The following is a 21376-nucleotide window of genomic DNA, read 5'->3' on the forward strand; positions in this document are numbered from 1 at the left end:
ATTCAAGACCTCCTCATGGAGAAGACCGGTTACCGTGTATCGCCCCTAGTTGATCGTGGATCGTGTATCTTACTTTATGTACTTGAGGATCTAGTGCATGTGTAACTTGTTCTTGTTGGTTTAGTGTTTCTCTCGTTTTTCCCCTCGTGATTTACCTCGTTTTCCCCTCGTGTTCCTCGTGTTCTTCGCGGGATCCGCTCCTTTCATGAAAGATCGGGCGATTAGGGTTCTACCCTACATCATCTTGGTATCAGAGCCACGTTGATCACGATTTCGGAGCCTCCCCGTTGTGTTTCTAGCCTTGTTTTGTTGTTTTTCATCCTAATTCAAAAATTCCCCACCAAAAATAGCCCCAAAAAATTGTGATTTGTTGGTGTGTTGAGATTTTGTTGGTTTGGATCCGTGGATTTGCTTTGTTTTGAGTGGATCTAGCTTCCCATCCATTTTCGTCCAACATCTCCATCCACCGCCCCGTTTTTCATCCATTTTTTCACCAAATTTTGTTCCGGTGCCCACCATATACCATATATACTTCCGCATACCTCCACCACTTCCACATAACCCAACCATTGTTGGACCATTTCACTCTCCGACACATTTGCTACTTTGAGGTTTGAGAAATTGAGTTGCGGTACCGTATCCCTTTGTGTTTCAGCTATCTAGGTACGATTCGACATCGACATCACCGCCTCTCATCTTCGCCACGGACGTGTCCTACATCATCACCGCCATCCTACATCGTCATTAACAACGACCACCTCGACTACACCTTGGTATTCGTGCCACCATTTTGACACCATACCGGAAGCAAGACCGGTAACCTCATCGTGGTATTGGACATATCACTCTTACCATTACATTGATAGCCATCATAGCCTTAATTCTTTGTGTTGCTTACCCATCGAGACTAGCCATTGAGTATTGCCGGCAACGAGACTTGTGCACATTAGTGATCATACTTCCCATAGCATACATACATCATTGTTGCATATATTGGTATCATCTCTTGTGTCACAAAGTTGTCATCGCATCCTCATTTGCTATCTTGGTTCGTCAAGCATTGCATGAGAAAAGAGCTCAAACATCAAAGAGCCAAACAAGCTTTTAAGCAAAGAGAAAAGATAAGCAAAGAGCTTTTAAGCAAGAACCAAAGCATCTTACACCATTAAGATTGTCATACTCGGTCATCTTGGATCATATCATAGCAACACCTTGCATAGAACATATTTGGGATAGAAGTCGTTGCAATTTTGCTAAGTAGGTTGTGCACAAGTTCTTGTATCCGCCTATTGTGCAGTCGTGCTAGCGTCTCTCTAGTGTTGTGCAACAAGAGCATTTTTGTGGATTCCACATTTTGGCTCACCCTTGGTTGCACAACCCCACTTATATTTTTGTGTGTGTGTTTCCATGTACCTTATATGCTTGGTCTACTTGTTACATTGCATCTTGCAAATCTTTTCCAACATTATTGAAGCTCACTTACAATTGCATCAAATTTTGTGCCACCATCCTAACCAACCTCCACCAAAAGCTTTTACTTGTGTAGGTGTGAGAAACCGACAAGATCTAGTACCAATTGTGCTATTTCCTTGTCCTACATTGGAGTGATCCTCGATCCACTTTCAACTTCGGTCAAGGTACATTTGGTACTCGTTCTTCTCTTTCTACCACTCACATTTGTCTTGGAATGATGGATAGGCCAAGTACTTCTACCAACCCACTCTTCATGGAGCAAGACGACGACATGAACTCCTTCGTCACCAAGAGTCACCTCTTTGGTGCACAATGTGCTTTGCATCAAGAGCAACAAGCTATGAGTGAACGCATCGATAACCTTGCCACCAACTTGCGACTTTCTGAGCAGCATACAAGGGACTACTTCGACCACAAGCTTGACGATCACAAGCAAGAGAATGACGCAAGGATGGACAAAATTCGTGCTTTGTTGCTCAACCGCTCGTCTTCCACTTCAAGAAGGAGCCGTTCAAGCCGCCACTCCGACTTCACTCTCTCCGGCTCAAGTACACTGACATCGAACACTCTTCGTCGAGACGCGCGCTCTGACTGTCAAGCAAGCCTCAATCCCCTACGCGACACCAACTCTCAAGAGCACCGACAACGTCAAACTCAAGAGGCCTTTGCCCTAGCACGAGAATGGCAACGACAACATGAAGGGGAAGAGCGAGTGCGTCTACACAAAAATGCTCAAGATGCCGAGGCACAACGTCAAGAACAACAACTCCATGACGCTCAAGCACTTGCGGCGCAACAAGCTCTACGCGATTCGAGTCGAGCCGTCGCCGACCGAAGCCGACAAGCCCGTGAACAAGAGGAAGCACTTCGCGAAGAAAGTCAAGAACGAAGATTTCAAGCTCGTGTGCATCGTCAAGTTCCTCCTCGAGCTCGACAAGCTCCTCCACAAGCTCGCCAAGAACAACGAGTCAATCTAGAGCATGAAGACAATGGAGATCCTCCACGACAAGAACACCATGACGATGACAACCCTCCACACCAAGAGCAACACGAGTTGAACAATCATCAACAACATGGGCGTCATCATCCCCGACCCCAACACAATGAAGAGCAACACTATGGCAAACTCAAGTTCACCATGCCCAAGTTCAACGGAAGCAACGATCCCGAAGAGTACCTTTCATGGGCATTGAAGGTTGACAAGATCTTCCGTTTGCACAATTATGAAGAAGAGAAGAAGATCGTGATGGCATCCCTTGAGTTCCAAGACTATGTACTCATTTGGTGGGAACAGATCATAGAGCGCCGAGAGGCAAGAGGTGAACCACCCATCACTACTTAGGCGCAAATGAAGGATGTCATGAGAGCACGCTTCATACCTACCTACTACAACCGCGACCTCTTTAAGAAACTCCAACAACTCAAGCAAGGAACAAAGAGCGTTGAAGAATACTACAAGGAGATGGAGATTGCAATGATAAGAGACAATGTCACGGAAGATGATGAGCAAACAATGGCACGTTTCTTGAATGGACTCAATCATCCCATCAAGAAGATCGCCGACTTCCAACCATACTCAAATCTCATCGAGCTAGTGCACCAAGCTACCAAAGCGGAACACCAAGTGCAAGATGATTTTAAGTATGCCAAGTTCTCATCCAAGTCCTACGGCTTCTCCAACAACCAAGCTTCAACGATTCCAACACCGACTACAAAGCCTTCTACTTCCAACATCGACAAGTCGACTTCCAAGAAAGCTTCGTCAACTACAAGCCATCCTACTACGAGCAACTTCAAGCCGAGAGCTTCATCATCGTCAACCCCAACCGATGAGACCATCAAGACGAGTTCCTTCAAGTGTTTCACTTGCGGAGGCCGAGGCCACAAATCCTACGAGTGCACCAACAAGCGAACCATGGTCTTTAACGACGATGGCACTTATGACTCCATGCGAGAAGGCGAAATGGAAGCCCTCGAGCAAGTCGCCATGCACCGCCAAGTGAACAATGAAGAAGGACAAGTCTTTTGCGATGAAGACTCAAGTCCCACACTTGTTGTCTCCAAAGTCTTGACTCTCCAACATCACCAAGAAGAAGACCAACGATGCCACATATTCCACACCAAGGCCGACATCAATGGACGATCCGTCAAGGTCATCATCGATGGAGGGAGTTGTCATAATCTCGCAAGTGAAGAACTTTGCTCCAAGCTCCAATTGCCCAAGACGAAGCATCCACATCCATACAAAGTGCAATGGCTTAGTGACTCCGGCACCATCCAAGTCGAGCACCGAGTACAAGTCTCCTTCAAAATCGGCGCCTACGAAGATGCCTTGGAGTGCGACGTCGTTCCAATGACCGTTTGTCATCTTCTCCTTGGACGGTCATGGCAATTTGATAGAGGAGTCGTCCACAACGGCCGAACGAACCACTACATCTTCAAGATGAAGGGCAAGGAGTGCGTCCTCCGTCCAATGTCGCCAAGTCAAGTGCTCGCCGACAAGCAAGCCACCCATCGTGGAGATCATAGTGAGAGAGCGAGCCACCAAAAAGAGAGTGAGCGGCACAAGACAAAATCGAGTGCCTCCACGATGAGCGAAAACAAGAACCTAGTTCTATTTGCCACCAAACGTGAGATCAGAGAAGTGTGTGAGAACCCATCTAGTGTCCTACACTACGTCCTCATGTGCAAGGACAATGCCCCATGAACTAACACTTCTCACACTCTTCCTCTAGTGTTATCTTCTCTTTTGCAGGAATTTCAAGATGTTTTCCCCGATGAGCTACCTCCGGGTCTACCTCCTCTACGAGGCATTGAGCACGGAATCGACCTCATCCCCGGAGCACCTCTTCCGAACAAAGCTCCATACCGTGTCAACCCCGACGAAACCAAAGAAATACAAAGGCAAGTAAAACATCTCATCGACCATGGACATGTGTGTGAAAGTTTGAGCCCTTGTGCCATCCCAGTCATTCTTGTGCCAAAACGTAACGGTAGCTTTCGCATGTGCTCCGATTGTAGACCTATCAATGCTATCACCGTTCGCTGTAGGTACCCCATTCCACGCCTAGATGATATGCTTGATGAGCTTAGCGGTGCCACTATATTTTCCAAAAATGATCTTAAGAGTGGTTACTATCAAATCCGCATACAAGAGGGTGATGAATGGAAAACCGCCTTCAAAACCAAGTTTGGTCTATATGAGTGGTTAGTCATGCCTATGGGTCTTTCAGAAGCATGATACGTCTCCAAGGTATCTATAATTTTTGATTGCTCCATGCTATATTATCTACTATTTTAGGCAATATTGGGCTTTATTTTCCACTTTTATATTATTTTTGGGACTAACCTATTAACCGGAGGCCCAGCCCAGATTTGCTGTTTTATGCCTATTTAGTGTTTCGAGGAAAAGGAATATCAGACGGAGTCAAAACGGAACGAAATCAACTGGAGAAGTTATTTTTGGAAGGAAACCCACCTGATGGACTTGGACCCCACGTCAGAAGATACGGGAGGTGCTCACGAGGGTGGGGGGCGCGCCCTCCCCCCCTGGGCGCGCCCCCCTGCCTCGTGGGGCCCCCGTAGCTCCACCGACGTACTCCTTTCACCCATATATACCGTCGTACCCTAAAACTTCCAGAACACAATAGATCGGGAGTTCCGCCGCCATAAGCCTCCGTAGCCACCAAAAGTCAATCGGGACCCTGATCCGGCACCCTGCCGGAGGGGGGATCCATCTCCGGTGGCCATCTTCATCATCTCGGCGCTATCCATGACGAGGAGGGAGTAGTTCACCCTCGGGGCTGAGGGTATGTACTAGTAGCTATGTGTTTGATCTCTCTCTCTCTCTCTCTCGTGTTCTCTCTCGTGTTCTATCTATGGCACGATCTTGATGTATCCCGAGCTTTGCTATTGTAGTTGGATCTTATGTTTCTTCTCCCCCTCTACTCTCTTGTGATGAATTGAGTTTCCCCTTTGAAGTTATCTTATCGGATTGAGTCTTTTATGAACACTTGATGTATGTCTTGCCGTGCTTATCTGTGGTGACAATGGGATATCACGTGCCACTTGATGTATGTTTTGGTGACCAACTTTCGGGTTCCTCCCATGAACCTATGCATAGGGGTTGGCACACGTTCTTGATTCTCCGGTAGAAACTTTGGGGCACTATTTGAAGTACTTTTATGTTGGTTGGATAAATCTGAGATTGTGTGATGCATATCGTATAATCATGCCCACGGATACTTGAGGTGACAATGGAGTATCTAGGTGACATTAGGGTTTTGGTTGATTTGTATCTTAAGGTGTTATTCTAGTAAAAACTCCAGGGTTGTTTGTGACACTTATAGGAATAGCCCAACGGATTGATTTGAAAGAATAACTTTGAGGTGGTTTCGTACCCTACCATAATCTCTACGTTTGTTCTCCGCTATTAGTGGCTTCGGAGTGACTCTTTGTTGCATGTTGAGGGCTCGTTATATGATCTATCTATGTTATTATTGTTGGAGAGAACTTGCACTAGTGAAAGTATGAACCCTAGGCCTTGTTTCCTATCATTGCAATACCGTTTACGCTCACTTTTACCACTCGCTACCTTGCTGTTTTATATTTTCAGTTTACAAAAACCTATATCTACTATCTATTTTGCACTTGTATCACCATCTCTTCGCCGAACTAGTGCACCTATACAATTTACCATTGTATTGGGTGTGTTGGGGACACAAGAGACTCTTTGTTATTTGGTTGCAGGGTTGCTTGAGAGAGACCATCTTCATCCTACGCCTCCTACGGATTGATAAACCTTAGGTCATCCACTTGAGGGAAATTTGCTACTGTCCTACAAACATGTGCACTTGCAGGCCCAACAACGTCTACAAGAAGAAGGTTGCGTAGTAGACATCAAGCTCTTTTCTGGCGCCGTTGCCGGGGAGGTGAGTGCTTGAAGGTATATCTTTAGATCTTGCAATCGAGTCTTTTAGTTTCTTGTTTTATCACTAGTTTAGTTTATAAAAGAAAACTACAAAAAATGGAATTGAGTTTGTCTCATATGCTTCATCTTTTTAATATCTTTCGTGAGTATGATGGAAAGGATAATTGTGCTCAAGTGCTAGAAGAAGAGATCTTTAAAATGTTTGGCACTAAATATTTGAATGATGAGCATGATTGCAATGTTGTTAGTATGAATTTCTTGAATATCCATGATGCTAATGATATGCAAAGCCACAAGCTTGGGGAAGCTATGTTTGATGAAAATGATATTTTTTGTCCCCCATGTTTTGATGAGCAAATTTATTATGATGAGAGCATGCCTCCTATTTATGACGATTATATTGATTAAAGTGGATTTGGAGAGGTCATGACTTTATTTTGTGATGAATCCACTATTTTGGAAGAGGTTCCAATTGATTATGAGAACAAAGTTGCTCTCTATGATGATTATTGTGATGAATTGTATGATATAAAGAATAATGATATCCATGAAACTTGTCATCATGATTTTAGTTTTCAATTGGATTATGCTTCACATGATAATTATTTTGTTGAGTTTGCTCCCACTATTATTCATGAGAAGAAATTTGCTTATGTGGAGAGTAGTAAATTTTCTATGCTTGTAGATCATGAAAAGAATGCTTTAGGTGCTGGTTATATTGTTTAATTCATTCATAATGCTACTGAAAATTATTATGAGGGAGGAACATATGCTTGTAGGAATTGCAATAATATCAAGTTTCCTCTCTATGTGCTTAAAATTTTGAAGTTATGCTTGTTTTACCTTCCTATGCAAGTTGATTCTTGTTCCCACAAGTTGTTTGCTCACAAAATCCCTATGCATAGGAAGCATGTTAGACTTAAATGTGCTAGTCATATTCTTCATGATGCTCTCTTTATGTTCAAAGTCTTATCCTTTAGGTGAGCATCATTGAAATCATCGTGCCTAGCTAGGGGCGTTAAACGATAGCGCTTGTTGGGAGGCAACCCAACTTTATTTTTGTTCCTTGGTTTTTGTTCCTATTTAGTACTAAATAATTCATCTAGCCTCTGTTTAGATGTGGTTTTATGCTTTTAATTAGTGTTTGCGCCAAGTAGAACCTTTGGGAAGACTTGGGGAAAGTCTTGTTGATCATGCTGTCAAAAACAGAAACTTTAGCGCTCACGAGAATTACTGCCATTTTTATTTGGAGAGTGATATTTATTTAATTATTTTTGAAGATGATTAATAGATAAATTCCTCAGGTCCAGCAATTTATTTTAGAATTTTATGAGTTCCAGAAGTATACGTTTGATCCAGATTACTACAGACTGTTCTGTTTTTGACAGATTCTGTTTTTCGTGTGTTGTTTGCTTATTTTGATGAATCTATGGCTAGTAAAAGAGTTTATAAACCATAGAGAAGTTGGAATACAGTAGGTTTAACACCAATATAAATAAAGAATGAGTTCATTACAGTACCTTGAAGTGGTGATTTATTTTCTTATACTAACGGAGCTCACGAGTTTTCTACTTTAAGTTTTGTGTTGTGAAGTTTTCAAGTTTTGGGTAAGGATTCGATGGACTATGGAATAAGGAGTGGCAAGAGCCTAAGATTGGGGATGCCCAAGGCACCCCAAGGTAATATTCAAGGACAACCAAGAGCCTAAGCTTGGGGATGCCCCGGAAGGCATCCCCTCTTTCGTCTTCGTTCATCGGTAACTTTACTTGGAGCTATATTTTTATTCGCCACATGATATGTGTTTTTCTTGGAGCGTCAATTTATTTTGTTAGGATTTTCTTGCTGTTTGAATAAAATACCAAGATCTGGAATTATTAAATGTTAGAGAGTCTTCACATAGTTGCATAATTATTCGACTACTCATTGAGCTTCACTTATATCTTTTAGAGCATGGTGGTAGTTTTATTTTGAAGAAATAGATGAACTCTCATGCTTCACTTAGATTATTTTGAGAGTCTTAAATAGCATGGTAATTTGCTTAAAATCCTAATATGCTAGGTATTCAAGAATAATAAAAATTCTCTTATGAGTGTGTTGAATACTAAGAGAAGTTTGATGCATGATGATTGTTTTGAGATATGGAGGTGATAATATCATAGTCGTGCTAGTTGAGTAGTTGTGAATTTGAGAAATACTTGTGTTGAAGTTAGCAAGTCCCGTAGCATGCACGTATGGTTAAAGTTGTGTAACAAATTTGAAGCATGAAGTGTACCTGGCTTGTGCATCCTTATGAGTGGCGGTCGGGGATGAGCGATGGTCTTTTCCTACCAATCTATCCCCCTAGGAGCATGCGCGCAGTACTTGATTTTTGATGACTTCTAATTTTTTGCAATAAGTATATGAGTTCTTTTGACTAATGTTGAGTCCATGGATTATACGCACTTTTACCTTTCCGCCATTTGCTAGCCTCTTCGGTACCGTGCATTGCCCTTTCTCACATTGAGAGTTGGTGCAAACATCGTCGGTGCATCCAAACCCCGTGATATGATACGCTCTTTCACACATAAACCTCCCTATATCTTCCTCAAAACAGCCACCATACCTACCTATCATGGCATTTCCATAGCCATTCCGAGATATATTGCCATGCAACTTCCATCATCATCATCATGACATGCTTTACTTTTGTCATATTGCCATTGCATGATCTTGTAGTTGACATCGTATTTGTGGCAAAGCCACCATGCATTATTTTTCATACATGTCACTCTTGATTCATTGCACCATCCCGGTACACCGCCGGAGGCATTCATATAGAGTCATATCTTGTTCTAGTATCGAGTTGTAATCATTATGCTGTAATCAATAGAAGTGTGATGATCATCATTATTAGAGCATTGCCCAATCAAAAAAAGAGAAAGGCCAAAAAGAAAAAAAGAAAGGCCCAAAAAAGAAAGAGAAAATAAAAAGGGCAATGCTACTATCTCTTTTTCCACACTTGTGCTTCAAAGTAGCACCTTGTTCTTCATGTAGTGAGTCTCATATATTGTGCTTCAAAGTAGCACCATGATTTTCATATAGTGAGTCTCATAAATTGTCTTGTTCATACTAGTGGGAATTTTTCATTATAGAACTTGGCTTGTATATTCCAATGATGGGCTTCCTCAAAATGCCCTAGGTCTTCATGAGCAAGCAAGTTGGATGCACACCCACTAGTTTTCTTTTGTTGAGCATTCTTAGCTCTAGTGCATCCGTTGCATGGCAATCCCTACTCCTTGCATTAACATCAATTGATGGCCATATCCATAGCTCATTGATTAGCCTCGTTGATGTGAGACTTTCTCCTTTTTTGTCTTCTCCACACAATCCCCATCATCATATTCTATACCACCCATAGTGCTATGTCCATGGCTCGTGCTCATGTATTGCATGAAGGTTGAAAAAGTTTGAGATTATTTGAGTATGAAACAATTGCTTGGCTTGTCATCGGGGGTATAGAAGTTGGGAACATCTTTGTGTGACGAAAATGAAGCATAGCCTAACTATATGATTTTGTAGGGATGAACTTCCTTTGGCCATGTTATTTTGAGATGACATAATTGTTTGATTAGTATGCTTGAAATATTATTATTTCTATGTTAATATTAAACTTTTGTCTTGAATCTTATGGATCTGAATATTCATGCCACAATTAAGAAGAATTACATTGAAATTATGCCAACTAGCATTCCACATCAAAAATTATCTTTTTATCATTTACCTACTTGAGGACGAGCAGGAATTAAGCTTGGGGATGCTTGATACGTCTCCAACGTATCTATAATTTTTGATTGCTCCATGCTATATTATCTACTGTTTTAGGCAATATTGGGCTTTATTTTCCACTTTTATATTATTTTTGGGACTAACTTATTAACCGGAGGCCCAGCCCAGATTTGCTGTTTTATGCCTATTTCAGTGTTTCGAGGAAAAGGAATATCAGACGGAGTCGAAACGGAACAAAATCAACTGGAGAAGTTATTTTTGGAAGGAAACCCACCTGATGGACTTGGACCCCACGTCAGAAGATACGGGAGGTGCTCACGAGGGTGGGGGGCGCGCCCTCCCCCCTGGGCGCGCCCCCCTGCCTCGTGGGGCCCCCGTAGCTCCACCGACGTACTCCTTTCACCCATATATACCGTCGTACCCTAAAACTTCCAGAACACAATAGATCGGGAGTTCCACCGCCAGAAGCCTCCGTAGCCACCAAAAGTCAATCGGGACCCTGATCCGGCACCCTGCCGGAGGGGGGATCCATCTCCGGTGGCCATCTTCATCATCTCGGCGCTATCCATGACGAGGAGGGAGTAGTTCACCCTCGGGGCTGAGGGTATGTACCAGTAGCTATGTGTTTGATCTCTCTCTCTCTCTCTCGTGTTCTCTCTTGTGTTCTATCTATGGCACGATCTTGATGTATCCCGAGCTTTGTTTCTTCTCCCCCTCTACTCTCTTGTGATGAATTGAGTTTCCCCTTTGAAGTTATCTTATCGGATTGAGTCTTTTATGAACACTTGATGTATGTCTTGCCGTGCTTATCTGTGGTGACAATGGGATATCACGTGCCACTTGATGTATGTTTTGGTGACCAACTTGCGGGTTCCGCCCATGAACCTATGCATAGGGGTTGGCACACGTTCTTGATTCTCCGGTAGAAACTTTGGGGCACTATTTAAAGTACTTTTATGTTGGTTGGATAAATCTGAGATTGTGTGATGCATATCGTATAATCATGCCCACGGATACTTGAGGTGACAATGGAGTATCTAGGTGACATTAGGGTTTTGGTTGATTTGTATCTTAAGGTGTTATTCTAGTAAAAACTCCAGGGTTGTTTGTGACACTTATAGGAATAGACCAACGGATTGATTTGAAAGAATAACTTTAAAGGTGGTTTCGTACCCTACCATAATATCTACGTTTGTTCTCCGCTATTAGTGGCTTCGGAGTGACTCTTTGTTGCATGTTGAGGGCTCGTTATATGATCTATCTATGTTATTATTGTTGAGAGAACTTGCACTAGTGAAAGTATGAACCCTAGGCCTTGTTTCCTATCATTGCAATACCGTTTACGCTCACTTTTACCACTCGCTACCTTGCTGTTTTATATTTTCAGTTTACAAAAACCTATATCTACTATCTATTTTGCACTTGTATCACCATCTCTTCGCCGAACTAGTGCACCTATACAATTTACCATTGTATTGGGTGTGTTGGGGACACAAGAGACTCTTTGTTATTTGGTTGCAGGGTTGCTTGAGAGAGACCATCTTCATCCTACGCCTCCTACGGATTGATAAACCTTAGGTCATCCACTTGAGGGAAATTTGCTACTGTCCTACAAACATGTGCACTTGCAGGCCCAACAACGTCTACAAGAAGAAGGTTGCGTAGTAGACATCAAAGCACCGGGCACTTTTATGCGCCTTATGAATCATGTCTTTCGCCCTTACATTGGTATATTTGTTGTGGTTTACTTCGATGACATTCTTGTGTTTAGCAAATCTATCAAAGAGCATGCCACCCATGTCCGCACCGTTTTGCAAACTCTTAGAAAAGAGCGCCTCTATGCTAATATGGAGAAATGCCTTTTTGGTGTTGATAAGCTCGTTTTCTTGGGTTTTGTTGTTTCTTGTAAGGGTGTTCATGTTGATGAGTCCAAGATCAATGCTATTAAGACTTGGCCGCAACCAACCTACTTGCATCAAGTGCATAGTTTTCTTGTCCTTGCGGGTTTCTATCGTCGCTTTGTGAAGGATTTTAGCACCATTGCTTTGCCTTTGCATGCTTTGAGCAAGAAGAATGCACCTTTTGTTTGGGGACCATCCCAAGATACCGCATTCAATGAGCTTAAGAATTTGCTTACTCATGCTCCTGTGCTTGCTTTACCCAACTTCAACAAGCCTTTTGAGATTCATTGTGATGCTAGTGGTAATGGCATAGGAGGTGTGTTAACGCAAGAGAAGCGCCCCATATCTTACTTTAGTGAGAAACTTTACGGAGCGCAACTCAACTATCCCATCTACGACAAAGAGCTATATGCTTTAGTCTACGGTTTGCATGAATGGGAACATTACCTTCGTCCCCATGAGTTTATCATTCATACTGATCATGAGACTCTCAAATATCTTAAGGGACAAACCAAGTTGAACAAGAGTCATGCTAAATGGAGTGAATTTATTGAGTCTTTTCCTTATGTCATCAAGTACATCAAGGGAAAATAAAACATTGTAGCGGATGCTCTTTCCCGCGTATGCTTGCTTGTTACACAACTTGAGTTAGATGTCATTGGCTTTGAGCATATCAAAGACTTGTATGAGCATGATGCAACTTTTGCTACTCCTTATGCCAAGTGTTTGTCGAATACATCTTGGGAACGCTATTACATAAAAGACGGATATCTTATGATAGCTAACAAACTTTGCATCCCTGAGTCCTCTCTTCGTTTGTTGCTTTTGCAGGAATCTCATGGAGGAGGCATAATGGGACATTTCGGACGAGACAAGACATCCGCCACGCTCTCGAAGAACTACTTTTGGCCAAAGATGTTTCGGGACATCAATCGTTTCACCAGCCGATGCTCTACATGTCGCAAAGCTAAGTCCAAAGCTCAATCTCATGGCCTCTATATGCCTCTACCAATTCCATACCAACCATGGGAAGACATTAGCATGGACTTCGTACTTGGTTTTGTTGGAAATATGCCCTAGAGGCAATAATAAAATGGTTATTATTGTATTTCCTTGTTCATGATAATTGTCTATTGTTCATGCTATAATTGTATTAACTAGAAACCGTAATACATGTGTGAATACATAGACCACAATATGTCCCTAGTAAGCCTCTAGTTGACTAGCTCATTGATCAATAGATGGTCATGGTTTCCTGACCATGGACATTGGATGTCATTGATAACGGGATCACATCATTAGGAGAATGATGTGATGGACAAGACCCAATCCTAAGCCTAGCACAAGATCGTATAGTTCGTCTGCTAAAGCTTTTCTAATGTCAAGTATCATTTCCTTAGACCATGAGATTGTGCAACTCCCGGATACCGTAGGAATGCTTTGGGTGTGCCAAACGTCACAACGTAACTGGGTGGCTATAAAGGTGCACTACGGGTATCTCTGAAAGTGTCTGTTGGGTTGGCACGAATCGAGACTGGGATTTGTCACTCCGTGTAAACGGAGAGGTATCTCTGGGCCCACTCGATAGGACATCATCATATTGTGCACAATGTGACCAAGGAGTTGATCACGGGATGATGTGTTATGGAACGAGTAAAGAGACTTGCCGGTAACGAGATTGAACAAGGTATTGGGATACCGACGATCGAATCTCGGGCAAGTACTATACCGGTAGACAAAGGGAATTGTATACGAGATTGATTGAATCCTTGACATCATGGTTCATCTGATGAGATCATCGTGGAACATGTGGGAGACAACATGGGTATCTAGATCCCGTTGTTGGTTATTGACCAGAGAGATGTCTCGGTCATGTCTGCATGATTCCCGAGCCCGTAGGGTCTACACACTTAAGGTCCGATGACGCTAGGGTTATAGGGAAAGTTTGTACGTGGTTACCGAATGTTGTTCGGAGTCCGGGATGAGATCCCGGATGTCACGAGGAGTTCCGGAATGGTCCGGAGGTAAAGATTTATATATGGAAAGTTGTTGTTCGGGTTCCAGGAAAAGTTCGTTTTTTTCGGTATTGTACCGGGAAGCTTCCGGAAGGTTCCAGAGGATTCCGGAGGTCCGGAAAATGTTCCACCATGTCCAATACAGCAGCATGGGCTGTAGGGGGGCTCCCTAGCCTTAATGGTCCAGGGGCACCAGCCCCCCCCCCCAAGGCCCATGCGCATGGGAGAGGGGAAACCCTAAGGGGGAGGGCCTCCACTTGACTTGGGAGGCACTCCTCCCCCCCCCTTGGCCGTCGCCCCAACCCTAGATGGGATCTAGGGGGGCCGGCCCCCTCTCTCCCCACCCATAAATAGTGGAGGGGTGGGAGGGTGGTCAGACCCAAGCACTTGGCGCAGCCCCTTCCCCTCCAATACCTTCTCCTCCTCGTCTCTTGCAGTGCTTGGTGAAGCCCTGCTGGCGTGCCGCGCTCCTCCACCACCACCATGCTGTTGTGCTGCTGCTGGACGGAGTCTTCCCCAACCTCTCCTTCTCCCCTTGCTGGATCAAGGCCTGGGAGACGTCGCCGGGTTGTATGTGTGTTGAACGCGGAGGCGTCGTTGTTCGGCGCTTAGATCGGAATCGATCGCGATCTGAATCGCTGCATGTACGACTCCACCAACCGCGTTCTTGCAACACTTCCGCTTAGCGATCTTCAAGGGTATGAAGATGCACTCCCTCTCCCTCGTTGCTAGATTACTCCATAGATTGATCTTGGTGATGCGTAGAAAATTTTGAATTTCTGCTACGATCCCCAACAGGTTTGCCTAGGACTCGAAATGGGAAAGATTCCATATTTGTCGTTGTGGACCGTTTCTCAAAAATGGCACATTGTATTCCTTGCAACAAGATAGACGATGCTTCACATGTTGCTAATATCTTTATTGGGAAATATTGTGTCCCCATGGTGTGCCAAAGACTATCGTCCCGGACCGCGACGTCAAATTCCTTAGCTACTTTTGGAAGACCCTATGCGCCAAGCTCGGAATCAAGCTACTCTTCTCCACGGCGTACCATCCTCAAACCGACGGCCAAACGGAGGTGACAAACCGCACACTCTCCGCTCTCCTTCGAGTACTCATCAAGAAGAACATCAAGGAGTGGGAGGAGTGTCTACCCATCGCCGAGTTCGCCTACAACCGAGCAAGACACTCAACAACCGGCAAGTCCCCTTTCGAGGTGGTCTACGGATTCAACCCTTTGTCACCATTGGATATTCTCCCTCTACCACTCCAAGAGCGGATCAATTTGGACGCAAGTGCACGAGCGACCCATCTCAAGAAGGTGCATGAAGATACAAGAAACACCATCGAGCGTCAAGTACAACGCCTTGCGACCACGCTCAACGTCAACAAGCACCCTATGATACTCAACATTGGAGACCTCGTGTGGCTACACCTTCGCAAGGACCGCTTTCCCCACGAACGCAAGTCCAAACTTCGACCACGCGTGGATGGACCATTCAAGGTGCTTGCACGCTACAACAACAACGCATACAAGATCGACATCCCTCATGACAAGTACTCCGTGAGCGACATCTTCAACATCAAAGATCTCTCGCCCTACCATGGTGATGAGGATTTCAATCCGAGGACGGATCTTCCCCAAGGGAGGGGAGATGATGCAGAGCATCCCATGATCATCCCCATGGACGCACCTACACCTCCAACGACACCACTTGGACCAATGACACGAGCCCGAGCCAAAGCTATCGAAGATAAGGTGAACTCACTCCTCTCCGAACTTCCACTTTCTATGCATGAGACATGGCTACTACGTAAGTCCGAGGTGTTGTGCATGATTAGGCACCAAGAGGGCCCTCCCGAAGATGCGCATGAAGATGTACAAGTCCCCAAGTCCACGGATAAGGAGAACCAACGGAAGGAGCCAAGAGCATCTCCCAGGTCCCGGACATCCGGCCAAGGCCCCGGACGTCCGGCCCCTCGAGCGCCATCCACTACAGCAGCACAGCCGCCGGAAACTACAGGCCCCGGACATCTGGCCCCGACAGCCCGGACATCCGGCCTCTCCCGAGCCCCCGGACATCCGGCCACCGGCCCGGAAATCCGGCCCCTCCGAACCCGAGAGCAACAAATGCCACCACTCCAGCCCGGACATCCGCCCCCCAACCCAGACATCCGGCGTCGCCTGAAAGCCCGGACATCCGCCCCCCAGCCCGGACATCCGGCGTCGCCTGAAAGCCCGGACATCCGGCCTCCCTTGTCTGCGCACAGTGAAGGGCCGAGGCCCGTGTATCCCTTCTCCCCCCTAGACTATATATACTCCACCCCGTACGACTTTCTAGGGTTAGCATTGGTTTAGCTCATTTTAGAGATAGAGCATTGCTCATCCACATCTCAAGATGGCAACGGGGACGAAACCCATCGGGTTTTGCCTTCCTAAACCCATCCCCATGAGAAAATCGTAAACCCGTCCCCGTCTCCATCACCGTGTGCGGGGCTAGTTTTCTGCCCATCCCCTAAACCCATCGGGTTTCAGGGAACCCACGGGGAACCCACGATAAAATCAAAATATTTAAACAAACATAGTGGCGACAAAGAATAACATTTCAGCAGCAAAACAAGCATATTTCAGCAGCATAACTTGAGTAAATTTCAACAAAAAACAATAGTAGATGGTTCAACAACTATATGAGTTCTAAAACTTATAGTTCACAACTCACTTTAAAGTTGGAATCATCATGGCATCTTTCACATCTCCAAGCCTCCAAATGACCATCTTCAAATCTTCCAATGCCAAATCAAAGTGCCAAGTACTAGGGAAGATCAAAACTCGCTCAAGCTAAAGTTAAACATGAGAAAAATATGCAAATTAGTATATGAAATTTGCAAGTACCTGTACTTCACCTGCATTCCCTCTTGAATGTCTTGAAGACAACTCCAAAAGCTTTGTCCTTATTCATTGTCAGCATCTATGAGAACCAAATAAGTAGTAATGAACATCTTATGAAACATTGCAGCAAGATAATTATAAACTTTATGATGATATGTAAAGAAAGACACACCTTTACATTTGTTTCTTATCCAATCTTGTGAACACATCTAGGCATCTAAGATTTCGGGGGTAAGATGACTACGGTGATAAAAAATAATGTAACTTCGCGGGTATTGCCGGGTTTCGGGTTCGGGGACTACCGAAACGGGTGTAAACCCACGAAACGTGTCGGGTTGTATAATGTGCCCAATAACAGCCCCGCGGGGATGAAAAGATGCCCATCCCCGTCCCCTAATAGGGTAAAAAACCACGGGGACGCGGGTTTCGGGGCCCCATTGCCATCTTGATCCACATCGGATCTACTCCTCGTGAGAGACCGCGGCCTCTTCGGAGAAGATCCCTTTGGATTCAAGACCTCCTCGCGGAGAAGATCCCCCCGTGGATTCAAGACCTCCTCACGAAGAAGACCGGTTACCGTGTATCGTCCCTAGTTGATCGTGGATCGTGTATCTTACTTTATGTACTCGAGGATCTAGCGCATGTGTACCTTGTTCTTGTTAGTTTAGTGTTTCTCTCGTGTTTCCCCTCGTGATTTTCTTCGTTTTCCCCTCGTGTGTCCTCGTGTTCTTCGCGGGATCCGCTCCTTTCATGAAAAATCGGGCGATTAGGGTTCTACCTTACATCACTGATCCTCCCTTCGATTCTCCTCAAATTATCCAAAACTGCCAAGGTACTCAAGTGATTTGTCCGATCTCGATCCATTCCACGATCGGCCGTGACAGGCCAACACACGCTGACACGCACGGGAGGACGCATGGCTCGGTCTACCTCACCTCACCCACCGAGGATCGCTTCGTACGCTTCGTTTTGGGAAGTCAATTCTGCCAAAACGTCTGTGCGTCACACCGGCAGTGAGTCCACCGCACGGCACCATGCATGGCGAGTCCGCCCCTTTTTTTAGAATCACATGGCGCATGCAGCCGGATTACACTACGCACGCCATGCAGTAATCAATCGGCACATAAACCCCCTCCCACTCCTCCTCCTGAACCCCCACCGTCCCATCTGCTCCTTTCACACAGATCCACAGGCCGATTTCCTCCTCCGGAGGGCGCCCGGCGAGGATGCAAGCCACCACGGCCGCGGCGGCGGCGGCGCAGCTGCTAACAGGCAATCACGTCTCTCCGATCAGTATATGATTCTTCCTTGCTTCGGAGAGATCTCGCTCGGGTCCTTTTGTTGGGTTAGATTAGATTAGATTTTGTTTTCCGAATTGTGGGTCAGATTTGATTTGATTTGGTTCGGATTGAGGGTTTTTATCTTGACTCGGCATCGGCCGTTCCGTCTTGTGTGGTGCAGATACGAGGAGAGGGCCCAGATGTAGTAGGGCTCGGCTGGGAGCGACGAGATTATCCTGGCCAGGTATACGTCCGCTCTGTATCTTGATTGATTGATGATTTCCCTGCTGTTGTTTTATCTTCTTTAGGTACAAATCAACGATTCCAGACAGGAAATGGAGAACTGGGGACTGATGGGGACGAATCGAACCTCTGAACCGTGTATATGGATGCAGAGATTGCACAATTGAGAACATTTTGTGCTTGCGTGCTGTTATGTTTTCTTTCATCTGGGATATGTGTTGCTATTTAGAAGACAGGATGGGATTTAAAATGGGTGCTATGAACACAATTTTTCTCTCTAAATATAGAGGAACTGGAATATGCCAGGTCTTCAACTAGTGTTCTTTTTACAACAGATTAACAGCATAAAAGAGGTTTTCTGTTGATACAAGTGTTGGAATATTCATATTTCTTACTGAAATGGAACTTATCGAGTCTTTTTTTTTCTCCCCAATTCATTAACTATTCTGTCGTCCATTTTGCAAATTGCAGGTCGATTTGCAGTGGAAGCTTTTGCAGGCCGGTGCCAAAGGCAAGTAAATCGTTTTTGGCGTGACGTCTCGTTCATCGGCGTGCACGTCGCTAATTTCTGTTGGTTTGCTTCTTAACAGCAGTGCTACTACTGTCACGCATAGATTCAGTGCCATTTCTCAAGCTACAAGCCCTAGAAGAAAGGCAAGGAGGCAGTGCAGCGATGATCAGTCAGCCCTCCAAGCTGGATGCAGCAAGGTTAATCGCGATCAACATGGTTACGACGTGAACTGGTTTGAGGAAATCAGCCAAGAAGTTTCGAAGAAATTGCGCGCTTTCTACCAGTTCTGCAGACCACACACAATCTTTGGCACTGTGAGCTCTGGCATCTTTGGTTCCAGTTTACACATGTAGTTTCGATGCACACTGCCCGATGCTCTGTTTCTTATGTGGATTGTGTTGTTAGATCATAGGCATAACTTCAGTGTCTCTCCTGCCAATGAAGAGCATAGATGATTTTACTGCAACGGTACTAAAAGGGTATCTCGAGGTATTACGGATTTGTATCTCTTATGAGTAATATGCTTTGGCAAATGGCAATATATGTAGTCATTTTTATGAGAAATTTTTACACCGACCACTCTTAAATAAATTTCTGAATTTTCTCTTTGTGTGCAGGCTTTGGCTGCTGCTTTATGTATGAACATTTATGTGGTAGGGCTGAATCAGCTATATGACATTCAGATTGACAAGGTAGTATTTTTTTTCCCTTGTGATTTGAAAAACAAACGTACCTTCTTAATCCTTTATACTGTAGAATCATTTAGACTAAATTATACTCTGTTTTGGAGATCAACAAGCCAGGTCTTCCATTGGCAGCTGGGGAATTTTCAGTAGCAACTGGGGTATTTTTAGTAGTCACATTCCTGATCATGGTATATTAGGTTCAACATAATGTTGCTCTAGTGTTTAAAAATGGCTTCAGGTCTAAATACTTAAGTTTTGTTGCTTCCAGAGCTTTAGCATCGGAATACATTCCGGATCGGTGCCACTGATGTATGCTTTAGTTGTCAGCTTCCTTCTTGGAAGTGCATACTCCATTGAGGTAAGTAGCACTTACCATGTTGAGAATTGCAAAGTATCATAAATCCATCAAATGTCAAGTGATGATCATTTTCATCTCATATTTGATCCTTTTCAGGCTCCGTTGCTCCGGTGGAAACGGCACGCACTCCTCGCTGCATCCTGTATCCTATTTGTGAGGGCTATCTTGGTCCAGTTGGCTTTCTTTGCACATATGCAGGTACTCAGCAAAGTACATATCTTCAGTAGCACAGAAAATTCATACTTATTTGGCTTCCTTTGTTAGTGTTTGATGATTCATTTGGCAGCAACATGTTCTGAAAAGGCCCTTGGCAGCAACAAAATCACTGGTGTTTGCAACATTGTTCATGTGTTGCTTCTCTGCCGTCATAGCTCTATTCAAGGTAAATAATGCAATGACCTACTAATTTTGGTATCTTCAAACAATATTTTTTATTTATGTCCTGAGCTTTCAGGATATACCTGATGTTGATGGAGACCGAGATTTTGGCATCCAATCCTTGAGTGTGAGATTGGGGCCACAAAGAGTAAGAATAGAAAGTGTTTCTAGTAAAACATATGCCACTGTAAATTGGTATCGCTTTTGAACTTAATTCTTCCTACTGTAGGTGTATCAGCTCTGCATAAGCATACTGTTGACAGCCTATGCGGCTGCCACTATAGTAGGAGCTTCATCCACACACCTACTTCAAAAGATAATCACTGTGAGCTATCCGTTTTAATGAAAAATCCAGAATTTGGAAGAGACACAAACAATTTATAAGCTAAGAAATCTTCCATTGTTACAAATGCTTTGATCATCCAGGTGTCTGGTCATGGCCTGCTTGCACTAACACTTTGGCAGAGAGCGCGGCACCTTGAGGTTGAAAATCAAGCGCGTGTCACATCATTTTACATGTTCATTTGGAAGGTAATAAATTAATTAAGTTGCTCGCCTATATTGTGCATTCTCTAAGCCATTAGACTTTGGCTATGTATGCCTAATGATTATTTGCACTTTTTCTGTCACTTTCATGCAGCTATTCTATGCAGAGTATTTCCTTATACCATTTGTGCAGTGAAATTTGTACAAGGGCCAGCAGTTGTGAGCTATATATACATGTAAAACAAATTATATTACTGATGATACCCTATCCAATGCTTGGGTTTTCCTTGTACTGTGTTTTCTGTAATTTCATGATCTAGAGAAAGAGGCAAATGTTGGATGTGTAATTCAGATGTAGTAGCTTTGTTCAGTTTGTCCACCACATTAGAGAAATTTCAGTTTGTTAGTTCAGGGGATAATATATTTTCCATTTAATGTGCAAATTAAGCTAAACTGAAGA

The 21376-nt window shown here is 44.2% G+C and overlaps 1 protein-coding gene across 1 annotated transcript; it reads left to right on the forward strand.

Annotated features, from left to right (window-relative positions):
• Positions 1-18200: 18200 nt before the first annotated feature.
• Positions 18201-21376, forward strand: LOC125519393 (homogentisate geranylgeranyltransferase). Its single transcript, XM_048684217.1, has 14 exons — positions 18201-18246; positions 18403-18498; positions 18969-19008; positions 19088-19322; positions 19414-19497; positions 19626-19700; positions 19799-19882; positions 19963-20052; positions 20149-20250; positions 20339-20434; positions 20507-20578; positions 20660-20755; positions 20857-20961; positions 21071-21376. Exons 1-14 carry the CDS (start codon positions 18201-18203, stop codon positions 21110-21112), a joined length of 1263 nt encoding a protein of 420 aa, XP_048540174.1. The 3' UTR covers positions 21113-21376.

The sequence above is a fragment of the Triticum urartu genome, chromosome 7 (assembly GCF_003073215.2).
Source record: "Triticum urartu cultivar G1812 chromosome 7, Tu2.1, whole genome shotgun sequence".
In the NCBI taxonomy this organism is placed as follows: domain Eukaryota; kingdom Viridiplantae; phylum Streptophyta; class Magnoliopsida; order Poales; family Poaceae; genus Triticum; species Triticum urartu.